Source organism: Varanus komodoensis, unplaced genomic scaffold (genome assembly GCF_004798865.1).
Source record: "Varanus komodoensis strain SLA01 unplaced genomic scaffold, ASM479886v1 scaffold46_3, whole genome shotgun sequence".
In the NCBI taxonomy this organism is placed as follows: Eukaryota; Metazoa; Chordata; class Lepidosauria; order Squamata; family Varanidae; genus Varanus; species Varanus komodoensis.
In genome coordinates this window covers 598,483-615,811 of record NW_025336044.1, presented here as the reverse complement: position 1 = coordinate 615,811, position 17,329 = coordinate 598,483, and the positions used below count along the sequence as shown (strand labels likewise).

Sequence of the window (17,329 nt, the reverse complement as noted above, 5' to 3'; positions counted from 1 at the left end):
GCCTTCTAAAAAGCGGTTAGACTTTAACAAGTAAATTATATGTAATAGGAGTCCCTCATCTTCCTAATTCCTCAGCCATATGGACCTCACCACGTAGAATTATTGATTGCTTAATGATTTCTTAAGGAAAGAGTTGAAAAGAGTGAAGAGACCTTCCTTCAACAATAAAGCCCGATCTTTCTACTTTGTGGCTCAAGACAACCTTGGACAGGTCCACACCTAGCTAGAACACTTAAAAAACACCTTTGCGTTTAAGTAGGTTTGGGGGCAGCGTTATTGTTCTCACACTACATGACACCTGCACCCTGCCTTTCTTCCTCTTGCGAGGAACCCAAAGCGCTTCACCAGATTCTCTTCCTCTCCATTTTATCCCCACAAATGCTTTGTTAGGCTGTGAGTCTGTGATTTCCCCAAAGTCTTCCAGGGCGCTTTGCAAAACTGGGCAAGTTTAGGGTCAAGAAGAGAGGCCTGAGAGGAGACAGGGTAGCACCTCCAAGCCCTCGAGAGGCTGTTGCGAAGAGGAAGGCCAGGATCTCTTCTCACCCCTCCCAGCGTGCAGGACACGGAATGATGGCTCCAGTCTCAGGAAGCCGAGTTCCGGCTGGACATCAGGAAGACCTTCTGGCTGTTAGAGCCGTATGACAATGACACCCATGACCCAAGGAGGTTGTGGGCTTTCCCACACTGGAGGCATCCAAGATGCAGCTGGACCACCATGCGAGGAGGATGCCTGAACTTGGAGCCGGGGGCTGGACCTGACGGCCTTCTTGGCCCCTTCCAAGTCTACTATCCCAGGATTCTGAGTGGCAGCTGGAATGGAATCTCCACTTTTAAGCACCGCATCCACCCGGGCTTGACTGCAGGCCTGTTGGCTGCTATTTGTTACTGAGCAAACCATTTTGTTATAGGCCACGGCCCCTCCTTCCCTGGAGCGGTCACTTTACCCAGTTCATAGTTATGAATTGTACGAAGGGCCCCTTTAACTCATCTGCGATTTTTCATCAAGCGAATCGAGTTTCTCAGATTGGTGACAGAACTGCAAGGGCACCAGAGAGAAAGGTTTCCATGGCATTACTGGAACAGGCGTCTTGCGGCTTTCAACGCTCGCAACAGTCTGGAAAGGCAGGATGGTGTTAACAACGCCGTATTTCCTGGAGCTGGAGACACCGCATTTCAGAGCGAGTGCCGGTGTGGCGATGTGGGTGTTGGACCAGAAGGAGGCCCAACTTCTAGGCCCCACCTGGTCAGGACAATCTCTGGGTGACCGTGGGCCGCTCAGCGGATCCCAGTGCAGATTTTATCTTGTGCGGATAAAATGGAGAGGAGGGCAACCTTGTAAAGGTGTTTTGGGTTCCTCACAAAAGCAAAAGGGGGGCAAAATCGTAATAGCATCTTCATCACCTACCAAAGGTTGTGTAAGGCTTACACAAAAAGACTTTTTAGTGCTGTGCAGAGGAATTGATTTTCCTGTTAGGAATGCACGGGATTAAACAAGCGGTTCCATGCATACAATACTTTATATAGTTTTCTGGCGTCCTTCTCCATGGTCGATACTGACCTATAGCGTTTATTCAAAATCAAGTCCTCTTTAACAAAGGTCCCTTCCAACATGAATTAAACATTTCCTGCCCGCGGGTCTGCCCAGAACTGGACTCGGAGGTCAGGGCACCTGTGATCAGCTGAGGCTGACCTGCGTCCCCAGCTGGGTGGGCAGAGCCCGGCCAAAGGGACCCCGTGCTCTGGAAACCCCTCGCCCGGGTGGCTGCAGCAAGCTCTGCTTGGGGCTGCCCTTGAAAATGGCCCAGAAATGCCACCTGGGTCAGGACAGGGTGGTGCGGCTGCTGGCGGGCGAGACCACATCCCTCCGGGCCTCTCTCAGCTACACTGGCTGCCTGTTGAAGTCCCAATTAAGAGTGCTTATTCCCACATTTAAAGCCCTGGATGGCTTGGGGCTGGGGTGTCTGAAGGAATGCCTGGTCCCGTGTCTTCCTGCCTGACCATTAGCGCCATCGGCCGAGGCCCTTCTCAGGGACCACCCACTCAAGGGGGGGGGGCGACCAGGAGAAGGGCCTTTTCAGGGGTGGCACCCTGCCGCTGGACCACATTCCCCAGAGAGGTCTGCCTGGCACCATCCTTGCCATCTTTTCGGTGCCAGGTGAAAAACTTTCTATTTTTCAGTTATTTTAATAGTTAAGTCTGCAAATTTCTATCTGCTGAACCCTTTAAGAATATTGTTCATTGTTTGCTGCTGCGGTCAAAATATTATACACATGGGTTATAGGGAGGTATATAAATGTAATAAGCAAACAGACAGACAAACAAACCCTCCTTTGCATGCCCTCTTAAGTGAGAGACTGTTTCTTGTCACTTCCCTGCCACCCCCTTTTTTTGGTTTTTCACAACACACGCTATATATACGAGAAGGACGCACTTAACCCCCCCCCCCCCCCCGCAAAACCCTGACGTGAAGGGGCAAGTGAGAGAGGTCCTCCCAGGGGCGATAAGCTGGCCACGCAGTCCTTCGTCACCCAGAACCATGTTCAACAGGTCTAAAAGGATGCTTTGTGCTGGGGAAAGCTGGCACCCATTGGGGGGGTTTGGACTCTCCGCGCCAAGCAGACCAAGGGCAGCCGAAACGCCGGTCCGCAGCTGTGGCTGGGGCTTGCCTCGAAGCCAACGCCGCATCCACAACCGACACAGGGGGAGAGGGAAAACGCTTGGGGTCTTTGCACGCAGTGTGCGCTGCAGCACAGAGAGGCTCGCCTTTGCAGGCGGGCACATGTGCTCTGCTGGCAGGAGCAGGCGATGCAACTTACTCTGGGAGCAGTCCGTGCCGATCCACCCGGGGAAGCACTGGCACGAGCCGTCGATGGGGTTGCACGTGCCGTTGTTGGTGCAGGCACACACTTCCGCGCAGTCCTTCCCGTACCGTTCGCTGGGACACACTGTGGAAGGAGAAAGGCGGTGACTCGGGCGATCCGCACGCGGGCGGAACCCGGCCCCGGCGCCTGTCCCGGGGACGCAGAAGGATGCTGCGGAGCACCCTTGGCCCGGGGCCGCATCCAGCCCGTGCAAAAGAGGCCGCGCTCACTGGCCTGGGTGGAGGTGAGCGGGGTGGGGGGGCAGCAGGCTGGCGAAGCAGAGCAGCCAGGTTGGCCTCGTGAGAAAACGTTGCTTCCTGCCTGCAAACAACCGCAAAGGGAAGGAGCAGAGCCGGGCTGGGGCTCGGAGCGCCCCGCCCGGCACTTCCCACGGCTTCTTAGCGGCCGCCCGGCTGATTCCCGGGTCAGCGGGCTTTGGACTACCAATTCCAGCTTGGCCTCCTCTTCTGCTCACGTGCCCAGAGCCCCGCTGGCTTTGTCCTGCACAAGCAGCAATACGGCAGCAGGCAGCCCCAGGGCCTCCCTCGCGTCCACCCTTCTCCTCCTCCATGATGTTTTCTGAGGGGGCAGAAAGGCACTCTTGACAAGAGCAAACGGATTTCAGACAGGTCCATGCTGCCCTTCAAGCCCGTTCCTTCGCAGCTCACCCCTCCTTCTGCATGTTCTCATCCCAGTGGAACCTCCGCTGCGTTTATTCGCAGGTGCCCCAGCTGTGGTGAACACATTTTGCAGAAATGCAGCGACTTAGGACCGCAGCAGCTTTTGGATCAGCTCTCCCGGCCGCAATCCAATCCACCTGGATGCTACTCCGGGCCGGTGTTGTTGGACTGTCCTGAGACTTTTATGTATAGAATGGGGAGCAACAGTTCAAAATAAATAAACAAACAAACAAACCTCCGGGGCCTCCCTCTGAGTGCCATTGTTGAGGGAAGTGCAGAGGGTGGCAACAGGGGGGGGGGGCTTTCTCAACCGTGGCCCCAATCTCTGGAATAACCTCCCCACTGTGGCCTCACTGGCATGGAAGCTGCCATCTTTGGGGCATCGATTTTCTTTTAAAGACTTATTCGGCTACCCAGCGGTTTGAGGGGGTCACCAGGTGTTTACGCCGTCACTCTTTTCTGTTATTATTGCCTGGTTTTATTATTTGTGTTTAGATGTTTTAAACTTTCAATAGTTTTCTGATTTTCTGATACTTTATTGTATTTTTATCATCTGTTTCTATGGACTGCATAAACCGCCCAGAGAGCTTTGGATGTGGGGCAGAACGGAAATGAGATGAATGAATGAATGAATGAATGAATGAAGCGAAGGGGCTCTCGAGTGCAGCTCGCTCGCAGTGTCCCTTTAACCTCTCACAAAGTTATAGAAAATCTTGAACATTAAAGCAGATGGAAAGCCAGTGCTTAGTCACTGCTTTCTGCACCACCATGAACAAGCAGAATGCTTGGGGCTGCAGTTTCCTTTCCTGACAAAACCCGACATCTTACTCAAAATAAACAGATCGCACCTATTCATGCATCCGTCACTGCAGACAAAACCCAGCAGCCCTAACCAGGTGCACATTTCTCTAAACAGCGAGTGCATTTTTTCAACCAGCGATTGAGGGCTTCTCCACGTTGTTTTGCTATTTTAGCATTGTGACAATGCAGTCGGTCAGATGACCTCAATCAACTTCCAAAGCGATTCAATCCTAGATTGAAATCTAGGGCTGGGAATCATCTGCTCTTAGACAAAAAGCCGGTTCCAGTGCCTGCTATGATGGGCTGGCAAGAACAGGCTCGAAGAGAATTGTGTGTAATCTGGAAACACACATCTTTCTCCGAGTAGATAAAGTTGACTGTGAAGTTAAATGCTAAACAGCACAGAAATGAGACGAAAGATGGCAGAAAGCGGGGCTGCGGGAGAAGAGAGGAGAGAAAGGCCAACTGTGAAAGCAACCTGCTCCCGTCACCCTCACGCGGGGCTCCATCGTTCTAACAACCCTGCAATGTTACAGCACATTTCTGTTTGCGGGGAAAGAGACGACTTCATTCGCATGCATCTTCGGTCGGAACGTAATCCCATCCAAAGTACTTTCCAAACAATCTGATCCGGAGAGAGCCACTCTCCTTTTCTCCTTTTTTTAAATGGATGCGGTGGAGCCCTTGATCGCCCTGTGCGGCTACAGAAGGCTAAGAGTGGGAGGGGGGCTATTCCAAGCCAGAACACCGGGCTCTGGGGCGGGGGGATCAAATTCTCGAAGCCCGCTGGACTTGGGTCTCACCTGGCCAGGTGCAGGGGGCTGCCGTGGGTCACCAGGGGCAACCTGGGAACTTAGCAAGAGCCCTTCTGTCTCCGTCACTTGCCCGAAATTGAAAACCCGAGTAATTTTCGAGCCAGAGGACACAGGGGCGGGAGGTGCATTTGGCCTGCATGGACTCACAAAAATGGACAGCTGAATTTCTTTTGGGCTGGCCAGGACCAGCTGCAGCCAGGATCTCCTTGCAAACCTTCCTAAATGTTGTGTTCAACTCGGGCTCTGACTTCAGGAGGTTTAAGGGCCGCATCAATTGGAGATCAGCATTACATTGCACGTACAGCCCACCTTTCTTTCCCTTCCTCTTGCAAGGAGCTCAAGGTGCCTCTGCGTTTCACCCTCACAACAACCCTGCGGGGTAGGTGAGGCTGTGGTGGAGGCAGCAGCTTAAATCGAGGGATGCTTCCCCAGCCCCGCAAGGGACACACGTCTGCCTCGTGGCTCCCTCTTGCTGTGGTGCCAAGCTGGGCCTTGATGGCGGAGAAGACAGTCCAGTCCAGGCGCGTGTGGGCGGGTGGCGGGATCCATCTGGACCGGCCTGAGATGGGCTCGGCCTGCCCTGCAGGGGCAGCGTGCCAGGTCCTGAACGCAGTGTGTGGCAATGCCGACGGCCTGGGTGGTTAGGAAGGTCTTAGGCCGCATCCCCATCTGGAGGGACCGGGCCCACCTCCGGGAAGCAAGGCAGGCGCTCCCCACGCCTCGCAGGCCTCAATCGTAGCGGGTCGGGACTGGGGAAGGCGGGCGGGATTGGGCCTCCTCTGACCGGGGCGACTGCCCCATTCGGCGTGCTGCAGCCCGGGTCCCAGGAGAACTGCTTCCTCCTGCAAATGTCCGTCAAGGACTGCGCCCAAAGAAGAGGCCGGTGATCAGACGGCAGCAGGCGAATCATTTGGCCGAAGAGGAACTCCTTTAGGGCAAACCCACACAGCCGGTGAGGCGTCTGGGATCGCGTTAAGCCTCTGTTCCAGTTCAGGATCACGCAGCGCAGATGCGTTCGGCCTAAAACTGACCTTGGACATCCCCTTTGCTTTGTCGATTTCAGCCATGTTGGTGGACTGTGGGGGTTCCTTTTCAGGATTGGTTAAAGGATTTTAATTAATCTCACTTATTCATCCTTGACATGCTGACGCCATTGTTTAATTTTTCCTATTGCTGCCACTTGTCGTATCCCATGGGCTGTCCTGGGATTCGTTTTTAAAGCAATAAATAAATGAGCTAAGATATGGCCTGGTGCACTAAAAATGTCCAATCGCTTCTGATCCGTGAGCATCACCTCTCTAGAGCAAGAACCCCAACTTCCATCCCCTATCTAATTATTTGCGATTGTTTATACCTTACTTCCTCATGCTGCCAAGACTAGTCCTCTTCTTCCTCTTTGAGGAAAAGCAGGTGGCTGTGTGGTGCAGTGGTTAGAAAGCTGGTCTGGGACTCCGGAGACCCGGGTTCTAGTCCCAAGCCAGCCAGGAAGGTCCCAAGCCGGTGCAGCCTTACTTGCAGGATTGTTGTGAGGATAAATGGGCGAAGACAGTGGTAGCACTGGTTAGAGCTGTGGGTAACGAGCGAGCCAGCCAGCCAACTTGGCGCAGGAACTGCCCAACCAAACGAGGCAGCAATGCATGCCTTGACACCCAAGCTGCGAAGGTATGCAGAAGGTATAACTAGATGGCGGCAAAAAGGCGGGAGAGACAGGACAGCCCGCAAAAACGCTCCTGCCCCGGGGCCGCCTTCCGGCCGCTCGGCTCCCGCAGCTCGTTCGGTGTGAAAGAACAATCGCGGATCAAAGCAGCATTTGTGCATCAAGTTCGTCTAAGGTCCAACGTTAGACTGCATCCTTCTCTTCCTACCTCTTTTCTTTTTTCATTAAAAAAAGAAAAATATATTTCATATGCTTGCACATTATGACAAATTGCAGAACCGACTGCCTTTAATTAGAACATGAATATTTTATGGCAATTCTGCTGGGCGGATCAACATTTCAAAGGGAAAGCAGGGACACTCAACAGATTGAAATCAAGAAAACAGAATTTTGCTTAATGAGATAATTAGGTCTGCGCAAGACTCTGAAAACAGCTAGGGTTTCACACTGAAGCAGACACGTTCACTGAGAAAGGAAAGAGAAGTGCTGGGTCTCATATTAATTGGTATATATTTTGGTGGAGTAAGAAAAGAAAACATCTGCTTCGATTTAATCTATGTTTAATGATTTTGTGGAAGCCTTGCCCTGAGTTTGCGACTTGCAGAAAAGCATTCGAAATGGTTGAATTAATTCTTCTCTTCCTGCAGCACTGTGACCTAGAGGTTAGAGTACTGGACTTGGGCTGGCGAGACCCATGTTCTAATCCCCACTCAGCCATGAAGCACCTGGTGGGCTTTGGGCCAGTCACTGAGTCTCAACCTGACCTACCTCATAGGGTTGTTGGGTGGATAAAATAGTGAGACGGATTATCTAAACCACTCTGAGTTCCTTGTAGCAAAAAACTGTAACACACACACACATTTAAGTTTGAGGACCTAACAGGGCTATTAAGCATAGAGCTGGTTTAGGTGTAGTGAACCCAATCCATAGTTTACTGTGGTTAGAACAAACCTAGCTTCCCCTGGACTTACATGTCCCTCATCTCATCTTGTGGTTAGGGAATAAAAGTTTGGGAACTTTTGCTGCTGCTTTCATTAATTAAAATACAGCATGCCATTTCAGCTGAACATAGGCAAACCATAACTGATTTTAACTACGGTTAGCAGAAACAAGGAAACTGCAAACCATAGTTTATGAAGCAGACCTGTTTTCACTAACCAATGAAAACTAAGCTTTGCTAAACTGTGGATAATTAAAAATGGAGATGTCTGCTCTCCTCACAGTCATTCTGGAGAGGGAAAGGCGGGGAGGCGTGTAGCTGAGGTTAGGCACCTTCTCATAATGGCTGTATCATTCCAGTATCCAAACACAGCTTTCATCTCCTGATATCTGCACAGAAATGCTTACGAGGAGGCCGTAAGTTCTAATCGCAACATGCTCAACAGCAACTTTGTTGGGATGTGGGGTGTAGCCCAGCCGGGCTTAGGGGGACAATGTGGACCCCAACCCATGGAAACTACCAGTGGGCTGGCAGCATCCCTGGGACTTCAAACAGGCATCTTTCCTGGCCCTTGCCTACCTGGAGATGGCAAGGTGTGAACCCGTGCCCACTTTCTGCGTGCAAAACTGTGGACTGTATTACTTCTCGCTGGAAGCCACCTTGGGAAGATAGCGGCACTTGAATGATGGCTCAGAAATCGGTTAAACAGAAATCCATCTACAGATGCATATCACATCTGCACCACAGCTGTCCCTGCCAAATAAGGCCTAAGAAACTGTCTTATGCTCGTCGAACCCAGTTTTGCCTCTTCCAAGCGCAAGGACTTCTCGGAGTCTTTCTGAGTGCTGCCGCCCCAGTTCCTCGCACGCTTATTTACATCACTTGCCCACAGTCTGCTCATGATCTCAAGCACGTTGATTTCAAAACCTTAATTTTGGAAGGTTCCCGCATGTCAATTTGTCCTAGGTTCACATGTGCTTCATGCCCCTGACGACTCTCAACTCACGAGCATCATCGTGTGTTAAGATGTACTGGGACTGAAAGCGAAGAAACGCAAGCCTCGAATTTGTAACATCTGCCCCATTCCGTTCGCTGTAAGTTACAAGCCATGCCTGACCTACGCAGGTCAGCAAACATCTTTTTTACGATGGAAGCCCCAGATTTTATCTGCATTTGTGCATCAAAGCGGTCGCTCCTCTCCACCCCCACACCTGAACCGAACCACAGAAAAATTGAACTGCTTTTTAAGCTCACAACTGGCCTATGAACATTTCGGCAGGCTTCAGCCAGATGCTCGCTTGGCCCGAGATGTGGAAACCATCGGGCGCAATCGTACCTTGGTCGCAGAGCAGGCCGAAGAACCCAGCCAGACAATTGCAGTGTCCCGTGATGTGGTGGCAAGGCACGGAGCTGTGGGTGCATTTTGGGCATGGCTGGCTGCACTGGTGCCCGTAGAAGCCGGGCGGACAAACTGAAATGACAGTTAGAACAACGGCTGGTAAATGGGAAGAAAGATGCTAGCCCTCATTGTTACCACTGCCATTCATAACCACGCATCCACTATGGGATTAAAGCAGTGTATGGACTTTGACTGGCTTTACCTTGGGAACTGGATCAAAAGTAGGGATCAGAGACAGATTTGCCCAAGCGCAACTTATATATTTGTGCTGTTGTATTTTAGGAGTAAAATTAAAATTTAATAAAAATATTTCTTAAAAAACCACCTATTGCATTCATGCATGAAGCAGGGTTTTGAGCTCCCGTCTCCAAGGCCGATTGGCTCTAAAAGCGCACTGGCAATAACTCCAGAAAGAACAGCCTATCACAGGCCAAGCCTAACCCAAACCCTAAACTTCCAGGTTGGCAGTTGCCATCTTTTCTTCTGGCGAGGCTCTGGCACAAGTAAGAGCAGAGTGAGGAGGAGAACCTCACCAGGGGAAGCTTTTTCAGCCTCTGCATCGGCACAGTGGAAAAGGTACCACGTGCTGGACTTTTGCTTGGCCATGGCACGCCCCAGACGTCTGGCATTGGGTCACTTTCCCCCCACACTCTAAGCCTGAGCTCAGATGACAAGCAGGAAGCCCCCGCCTCCGATGCCCTGATGCGGCACGGCGAACCCCCCTCCTCCCACAGCAGGCAAGTTCCACCCCCTTTGAGACACAGGGTACGGCCAGAAAGAAAACTGTGGTCGGCCGTTTTGAGCAAGAAGGTGGAAGGTAAATGTCCACCTCGGGGAGGGACCTGTGGACAAGGGACACAGCCGGAGCACTGCACCCCCCGGTGTGATGAGGCTGCCGGGGTGGAGCAAAGCAACTGCGCCCCCTTCCGAGCATCGCTGCCGCAGTTCACCTTGGGCGGCACCAGGTGATGACCTGCATAATGTGAAGGTGCCTCGGATGCCCCTCCTGGCCTGCAGACCAACGACCGACAGAACAAAACTGTTGTTTCTCTCCTCTCTCTGGAAAAGGTTCCGTTTCCTCAACTCTCCACTTACACCCCTGGGATTTTAAGTTTGCAGAATGCTTTCTCCCTCGGCTCCCTGACTCTCGAGGGCCTTGTCTGGGGGCTTAGAAAGCACTTCACACCCGCAGAGAAACACGGCGAAGGGCTTGTAATGGAAAAGAAGGGCTTGTAATGGAAATGCTCAAAGGCCGTCCGCAGCAGCCGTGTAGGCGATGCTCCAGCGGCTTTCTGTAAGAGACGGGGGCTTTCAGATGAAGAGCAGGGGCGAGTGTCACCCACACAAAACGAGGGGAGGACTGGAAGCGAAGGGGGGCTCTGCGCTCCGTGGCAAAACCTTTTTGCAAAGTTTGAAAGTAGCGCATCGGGGAGCCAGGCGGCGCTAACTTAGCAGCCCCATGGAATTCCGCCCCACTGGAATCCTGGGGGAGGGAATGTGGGGCCACACCACCTGTGTGGGGAGAGGGCTGTCCCTAGGCAGACTTTCATTTTATTTTTATTTAGTTAGCACTTTTCTATACCGTCATAGTGAGGTCCCCAAATTACAGGGGGAGCCTATTTGAGAATTTTGGGCTATCTTTTACTGACGCAACCTGCCCCCCCCCCCCCCAAGGCATGGCTGGGGTGGGGCAGGGCAAGCAGGGGCACAGTGGGGGAGGCCGGGAGACAATTGTGTCCCCCCTCCACCAACGCATGGACCGGATAGCGAGGCTGGTTGAGGGCCATCGGGCCAAGCCGAGACCACAGGTGCCGCGAAGGACAGCTGCGTCCGGGACAAGGGATGGGGCCGTCCGAGGACACGGTCCCCTAGAGAGGCAGTCCTCCCCCCAGGGCCGCCGGGATGGCTTCGCCCCTCCTCTTCCAAGCCGTGAAGCGTGTCGAAAGGGGAGGCAGAAAAGCGGGTTTCCCTCGAGGTCTCTGCTTTGCTCGGAGTGGGAATCTGCTTGCCCCTCGGCCGGGACGCTTAAAACGGCTCATCGCCGTCGGGAGCCTCAGCAACAAGCTTTCCCAGGAAACCCAGAGCAGGTGTGGCAGAGTGGGGAAGAGCTGGGACCGGGACTCGGGAGAGCTGGGGTCAAGTCCCAGCTTGGCCATGGGGCCCACCGGGTGACTCTGGGCCAGTCGCAGATGCTCAGCCCAGCCTACCTCGCAGGTCTGTCGCTGTGGGGGTAAGACTGAGAACAGGAGGAGGAGCAGGAGCTAAGCCGCTTTGAGTTCATTGTAAGAAAAAAGTGGGATATACATCTAATAAATGAATACAGACAGACGCACAGAGGGCCTTACTTCTCTGGCACATGGGCCCTCGAAAGCCTGGCGCACACTCACAGGTCCCGTCCTCCGGGGAGCAAGAGCCCCCGTTCTCGCAGTTGCACGTGATGGAGCAGTTCGGTCCCCAGCGGCCCTGCGCACAGATGCTATCGCAGTGGATTCCTGGAAAGAAGCAGGCGCACGGATCAGCCCGGCAGAGAGCTCGGCTACGGCCACTCAGTGGGACTGGCGACCGGAGCTGCGAGGCCCCCTCCCCGCTCTCCCCGTCCCCCACCCCGTTGTTTTCCTCATCCAGCCAGCCTGGAGATTAGTGCACCCTTCCTGCAGGTTGACCCTCTGTCTCTTTGCCATTCTGCATCTGAGTTAGCATGTTTCAGCAGAGTCCAGGTTTGGTCCTGGCCCACTTCGGGGGAATCCGCACCTCCCTCCTAAATGTGTCCAGATCAGTTTGTTTCAGGTTCTCGGTTTCAGTGGAATTCAGAGCACAGCTGTAACTTTCACCTCTGCACAAACTCAAAAGTTGTGCCTTGGTAAAACACTCTTTTCCTTGTTGCACCAACTCCTTGCTGTTCTTTCTTGTGTATTAACCATGTAAATTTAGGAAGCAAGCTTCTGCACAGATTTGAAAAGTCTCTGCCCAGAGCCTACAATGAACCCCTGAAACCTATTCTATGAAATTTGGCAGGACGACCTTCTCAGCAGGGGTGACCGCGCTCTGCATATTTCATTCGCTTCGTTATTGGCAATTTTGCAAAGACCGAATGGCACTGGGTGCAAGCCCCACCTTACAGCCCTTAATCAGAACGCGACCACTTTTCTCTCCTTGCGAGAAGCCACTCTCCCTACATGCTTCACCTACTTCCATCAAACCACAAGATGAATTTACACTCATTTCTCAGTTTCCACTAATGAGAGAATTGGATCCAGCCCTTGAGAAAAACTGGGTCACTCCCAGATCACTCTCAGGTGAATAGTGTCGCTTCCGTTTTCATGATCCCTGCTGGATGTCAAAGTTTTATTGTGGTTTTGTTTTTTTTTGTTTTTGTTTTGCAGGGTGGGGGGGGATTGCAGCAGCTTATTCTTTCTGTGATTTTACAGCTATCGTCGTCATAAATTGATTGCATTTATCTAAAAGTTGTACAGCCTGCAAGAGTCTCGTTAATCAGGGGCAGTTTATACCAGATTAAATAGATATTCTGAGACAACCCTTTTAAGGAGTACTTAGCATAATGGTTGCTCCCACCCTGGATTCCATCTCTGTATTCCCATAAATGTGTAGGCAGTGATGCAGAAATGCAAATTTTGCCACCTGATGGCTCTTGGGACAATACTGTGGCATTTATTAGGACGCACAAATCTACCAGAGTGCACAGTTTGTGTATGTTTGTATGGCATGTGTGCTAATGTTTTGCTCATGTATTAAGCGATGTGTCCGCTGGTATTCTTTTAATTAGTGGCATTTAAATAAGGGCATCTGCCCTTTCTCTTGTCAACAAGTGCATAAAAATAATCCAGAAAGCTGGTCTTCAGATGCACACTAGTCTGCAGAGCTGTTACTAATTTGTGTGGGCTTGCAAGGGAAAGATTTTAATTATTTTACAGAAATTAATAGTTCTCCTGGGAATAATGAAAGCTGGCGAGATTTGACATGGGACAGGGAATGAAGAAGAGGCGATTCTAACAGGGGTGCTTCTACCACAGTTATGGTATGATGAACTACTTCAGTTTTAGGTTAAATTCAAAGGTTAAATTCAGATGTCACATCTGATGTCTTTCACATTCTTGCATCCAAGCTGAGATATATGTGGGAGGGTGCCTTGCAGTCGCTCAGTGGCGAGATAGGGGCATTCCGTGTGTGTGAAAAAGGCATTCACTCCTGCCGCGGTGAGCCTACCTGCTCTTGCTTTCACCCGCCTTCCCTCCCTCTTAACTTTTCCGTGCCGTTCTGCCGTTCAAGGTTTCTCAGGCATTTGAACTCATTCAGCTGCTTGAAGGCTGTGGAGGCGGAGGCTTTCCTTGCAGCTGCAATGAGTCGTGGGTTTCGTACCAGGGCTGCCCTGTTAGCACTTGGCGATCCGTGGCCGGGACTTGCATGAAGCTGGCATACAGGTGCCGCTCATTTGCTGACGCTTCTGCTTGCGAATGTCCTTGGATAAGTGGATCGGCAAGGAGGAAGCGGCATTTTTTAGCACAAAGGGGAGTAAAGGGCACTGTGAACACCCTCGCGTTTTCTTGGTGAATGTGCAGAGGCGCCTGGACGTGAGTACGGTGGGTCTGAAAAAAGCCTGCTTGAACTCTGGGACACCGTTCTGCTGCTTGAGCAAACAGCAATGCCTCTGCCCTGAATGACCTCTTGTGCAAAACTCTGACAGGAACCGGAGCGTACGCCACATAGCCGGAGAAAACACACGGGGGAGAAAAGGACCACCCCCGCCAGCCTTCCACAGAGCCCTCTCGGAGCCTGGCAAGCCTCTGGCTTTGGGGGTCTTCCTCGGACTGCGAAGACCAGAGGCTTGTGAAGGCCACGGCAGGCCGCGGTTCATGGCCACGTGTGTGCCACAGGTCGGGCTGGCGCGACTTAACACGGCAGCATCCTCCGGAGATCGCAGGCCTGCTTCCTTCACGCATCTTGCAGTCTGACACAGAGTTCATTTGAGCCGGCAATCCCGGTGGAATCCGGAAGTTCTTTATCCGCCAGGCACACGCTTCTTGCAGATGAAAGGATAACTGCACGCAACGACCTGAACGCAGCCGGAGGTTGGATTAAACGCACCATCAGGGATGCAACGCCCTGCCTTCCAATGGCTTCATTAGGATGCCACAAACAACACGCCACGTTGGTGGAACTTCCACCCAGCCAGCTGCCCCTGCTCGGAGGATTATTAAATCAACAGAACAACCATCGCAAGCACAGCTCCAGCACAGCTTTCAAAAATATCTGTGGAGAACACACTGCAGGAAAGCTGGAGAACCTGTCCCTCCAGGCATCCCTTTTCAAGCAGAGTGGCAAATTTCATTTGGGCTAGTGCAAATGTCCAGGTTATCTTGCCATGAGAGTGGAAAGTGCACGGAAAGTAAACAGAAATACAGCCTTTACGTGGCATTAAATCAGGGACTGGCTGCATTACTGAAATACTGTTGCACATGCTAAGAAAAAGGCTGGGATTGCTAGAAAGGTGAACAGGAAATTGCGGATCGACCTGAACTCTGTGTGTTGTTGTAACATACCAAGCAACGAACAATTGAACATGCTTAGTAAGAAATAATTAACAGTCTGAAAATGGAAGTCAGTAGAAAAGTAGTAATTATATTAAAGGGAAGACACAAGAGGATTCAAAATAGATTCAGGGCACCTTATGAGAACTAATTGACTGCTTAGCCTGAGAGCTGGAAGGACTCACCGCTGGAGTTACCCAGGGAATGAAATGCTGGACGAGGGGCCAGGAGGGGAGCAAGGTTTTCACTCACCAGCGGAAGGGCAAACCTCTCACAGGAGGTCTGAGCACCGTGGGATTTGATATAGAGATGTCGAGAAGAATTCACGGACTTAAGGAGCGAATTTGGCACAGGCAGTTGCTTTCTCACATATTCAATTCAAAACAAATTGTATCTTGCTTGTAAAGAACAAGTTCAAGCTTTCATTGATAGGCACTCTAGTTGTCGTTTTTAAATGCACCCGGTAAGAATGAGGTGATTAAAAGGGTGAGTCCTGAGTCACGTGACAGCGAAGATCGTATCAGTTATGAAGCAATCTGCACAATCAAAACGGGTTTTGATTTTGGAATAATGTGATTTATCATCCAGAGCAGCCTTCCCCAACCTGGTGGCCCTCAGAGACATTTGGACCGCACCTCCCAAAGTGCCCCTCCAGCAGGGCCATTGACTGGGGATGCTGGGTGTTGCAGTCCAAATGTGTCCGGAGGGTTGGGGTCCAAACGCAATCCAAATGTGCAGTCCAAATGTGCCTGAAGGTCGGGGAAGGCTGGCCTAGCACATGCATGCTCAACTACAGGGCCACAGGGGCCCAAGCCAGCCTTCCCTTCCCTTCCCTTCCCTTCCCTTCCCTTCCCTTCCCTTCCCTTCCCTTCCCTTCCCTTCCCTTCCCTTCCCAGTTGGCCACCTCCCTTCCTCAATTCCTCTCCTCCAATCGCAAGCCAAGGCGGAACCGCCTCTCCGGAGGCTTGATTGCTGGCACCACTACCTTTCCGCTAAAACATGCAGCAAGTATTTTTTATCCCTGTCCCTTCGTCCTGCACACCTGCAACAGGTGCCCCACCCCTGGCTGCATTCACCGGAGGTTGGCTGCTTCTAAATGAGCCTTCCCTCCTCTGTGGCTAACAAGTAAGTGCTGAGAACGCCTCCCGTGCAGCTCACCCCCTCCTAAAGCGGGCTGCACTCTTTTAGGCCCATCATCCCAGGGCACGGGACAGGGTGCCAGGCGGTGACCACGCTGTGGCAGGGAAAGTGTGACGGGGGCCACCAGGCCCGCTGCTGCAGGCATGGCTCCAACGCTTGACCGAATGATGAATGTCTCCCAGTCATTTTGAATACCGTTAGCCCGGGCTCTGGGAATTAAACTCGGAACAGAGATTAAAATAATGGCTGTCGTGTCCCTTCCCTATTTTTGACAGCAATATTTGGAGTAGAATTCCTTTACTGTAAGATGGGCTATTTATAAATGGAGACAATTAAGGAACATCATTTCTTGTCTTGGTGCTTCGAATGAATGACACCAACGCCTTTCTTTTAAAAAGGTAGCGGCATTAAAATGCGCCTCTCTTTTTCCCAGCGGAAAAGTCACTTCCAGCTGAAGACTAATGAGGACGCTGTCTTAACACAGCAGAACAGCGTTTGGTGGGGAGCCCTTAACTGCACCACCAAGACCAAATCTTTGAACTATATTTATAGTCAGAAGATTAGCAGAGATGTGGATATAATGAATGTCCCTTTCAGAAGCTTTAAGACACTTAATAAAATTTAAGACATCCAACACTGAATTTTCCTTTATCTACGCCACAAGGTTTGTGTGTATTTGTGCGTGCAAGTTGTGGGAATAAAATCATTCTACAGCATGCTTGAGTGCTCCGAATTGTGCCTGGGCCAGGAAAAGCTCTACACACCGGAGGAGCCGATGAATGTGAAGCGAGACAGGGAGCTGGAACGGGTGGGCAACTGGAAACCCCCAGGGTGTTTTGGTCTACAGCGCTCTTAGCCTGGACCAGTTGCCCATTCCCAGGCTAAGCCTATGGTCCCTAACCTGGTGCTCTCCAAATGTGCTCAGCGACCTCTCCTACCATCGCGGCCAAAGGCGATGGGCTGCGGATCAAGGGAGCGGCAACCCAACACATCTGGGGGGTGCCAGGTGGGGAAGGCTGGCCTGTGGAAACAGGCACTCCGCTGACTTCAAACAAGGAACCGTCGAGTCGGCAGGGGGCCCCAGGAAGTTCACATAGGCTCGCCAACACCCTTGCCAAGCTACAATGCCCAAGATTTTGGAGTGCAATCAGGTGACTAACCTAGGAATTGAAATTATTTAACATGTTAAAGCCTTTCACCTGAAACCTGGAATTCAGAAATGCCAAAATGCTGGCCCTAAGAAAGAGGTGGGGTATTTCAAAAATATTTCGAAAATACTTTTAATTGGTTCTGCTAAGACACTTGCTCCTCGGGAGAAATGCTCTGGCAAATCTAGGCAGCATACTAAAAAGCAGAGACATCACCCTGCTGACAAAAGTGCTTGTAGTCAAGACTATGGTTTTCCCAGTTGCAATGTATGGCTGTGAAAGCTGGACCATAAGGAAGGCTGAGCGCCGAAGGATTGAGGCCTTTGAATTGTGGTGCTGGAG

At 51.7% G+C, this 17,329-nt stretch overlaps 1 protein-coding gene across 1 annotated transcript in view; it reads right to left on the bottom strand.

Moving 5' to 3' along the window:
* The window catches only part of MEGF11 (multiple EGF like domains 11), a 303,278-nt gene that overhangs the window by 24,690 nt on the left and 261,259 nt on the right, over nucleotides 1–17,329 (bottom strand). The window contains exons 15-17 of the mRNA XM_044445070.1: nucleotides 11,499–11,645; nucleotides 9,091–9,225; nucleotides 2,817–2,945 (exon numbers count right to left, since the gene is read on the bottom strand). Of these exons, the coding sequence (XP_044301005.1) occupies nucleotides 2,817–2,945; nucleotides 9,091–9,225; nucleotides 11,499–11,645 (411 nt within the window). The remainder of the gene's footprint in view (nucleotides 1–2,816; nucleotides 2,946–9,090; nucleotides 9,226–11,498; nucleotides 11,646–17,329) is intronic.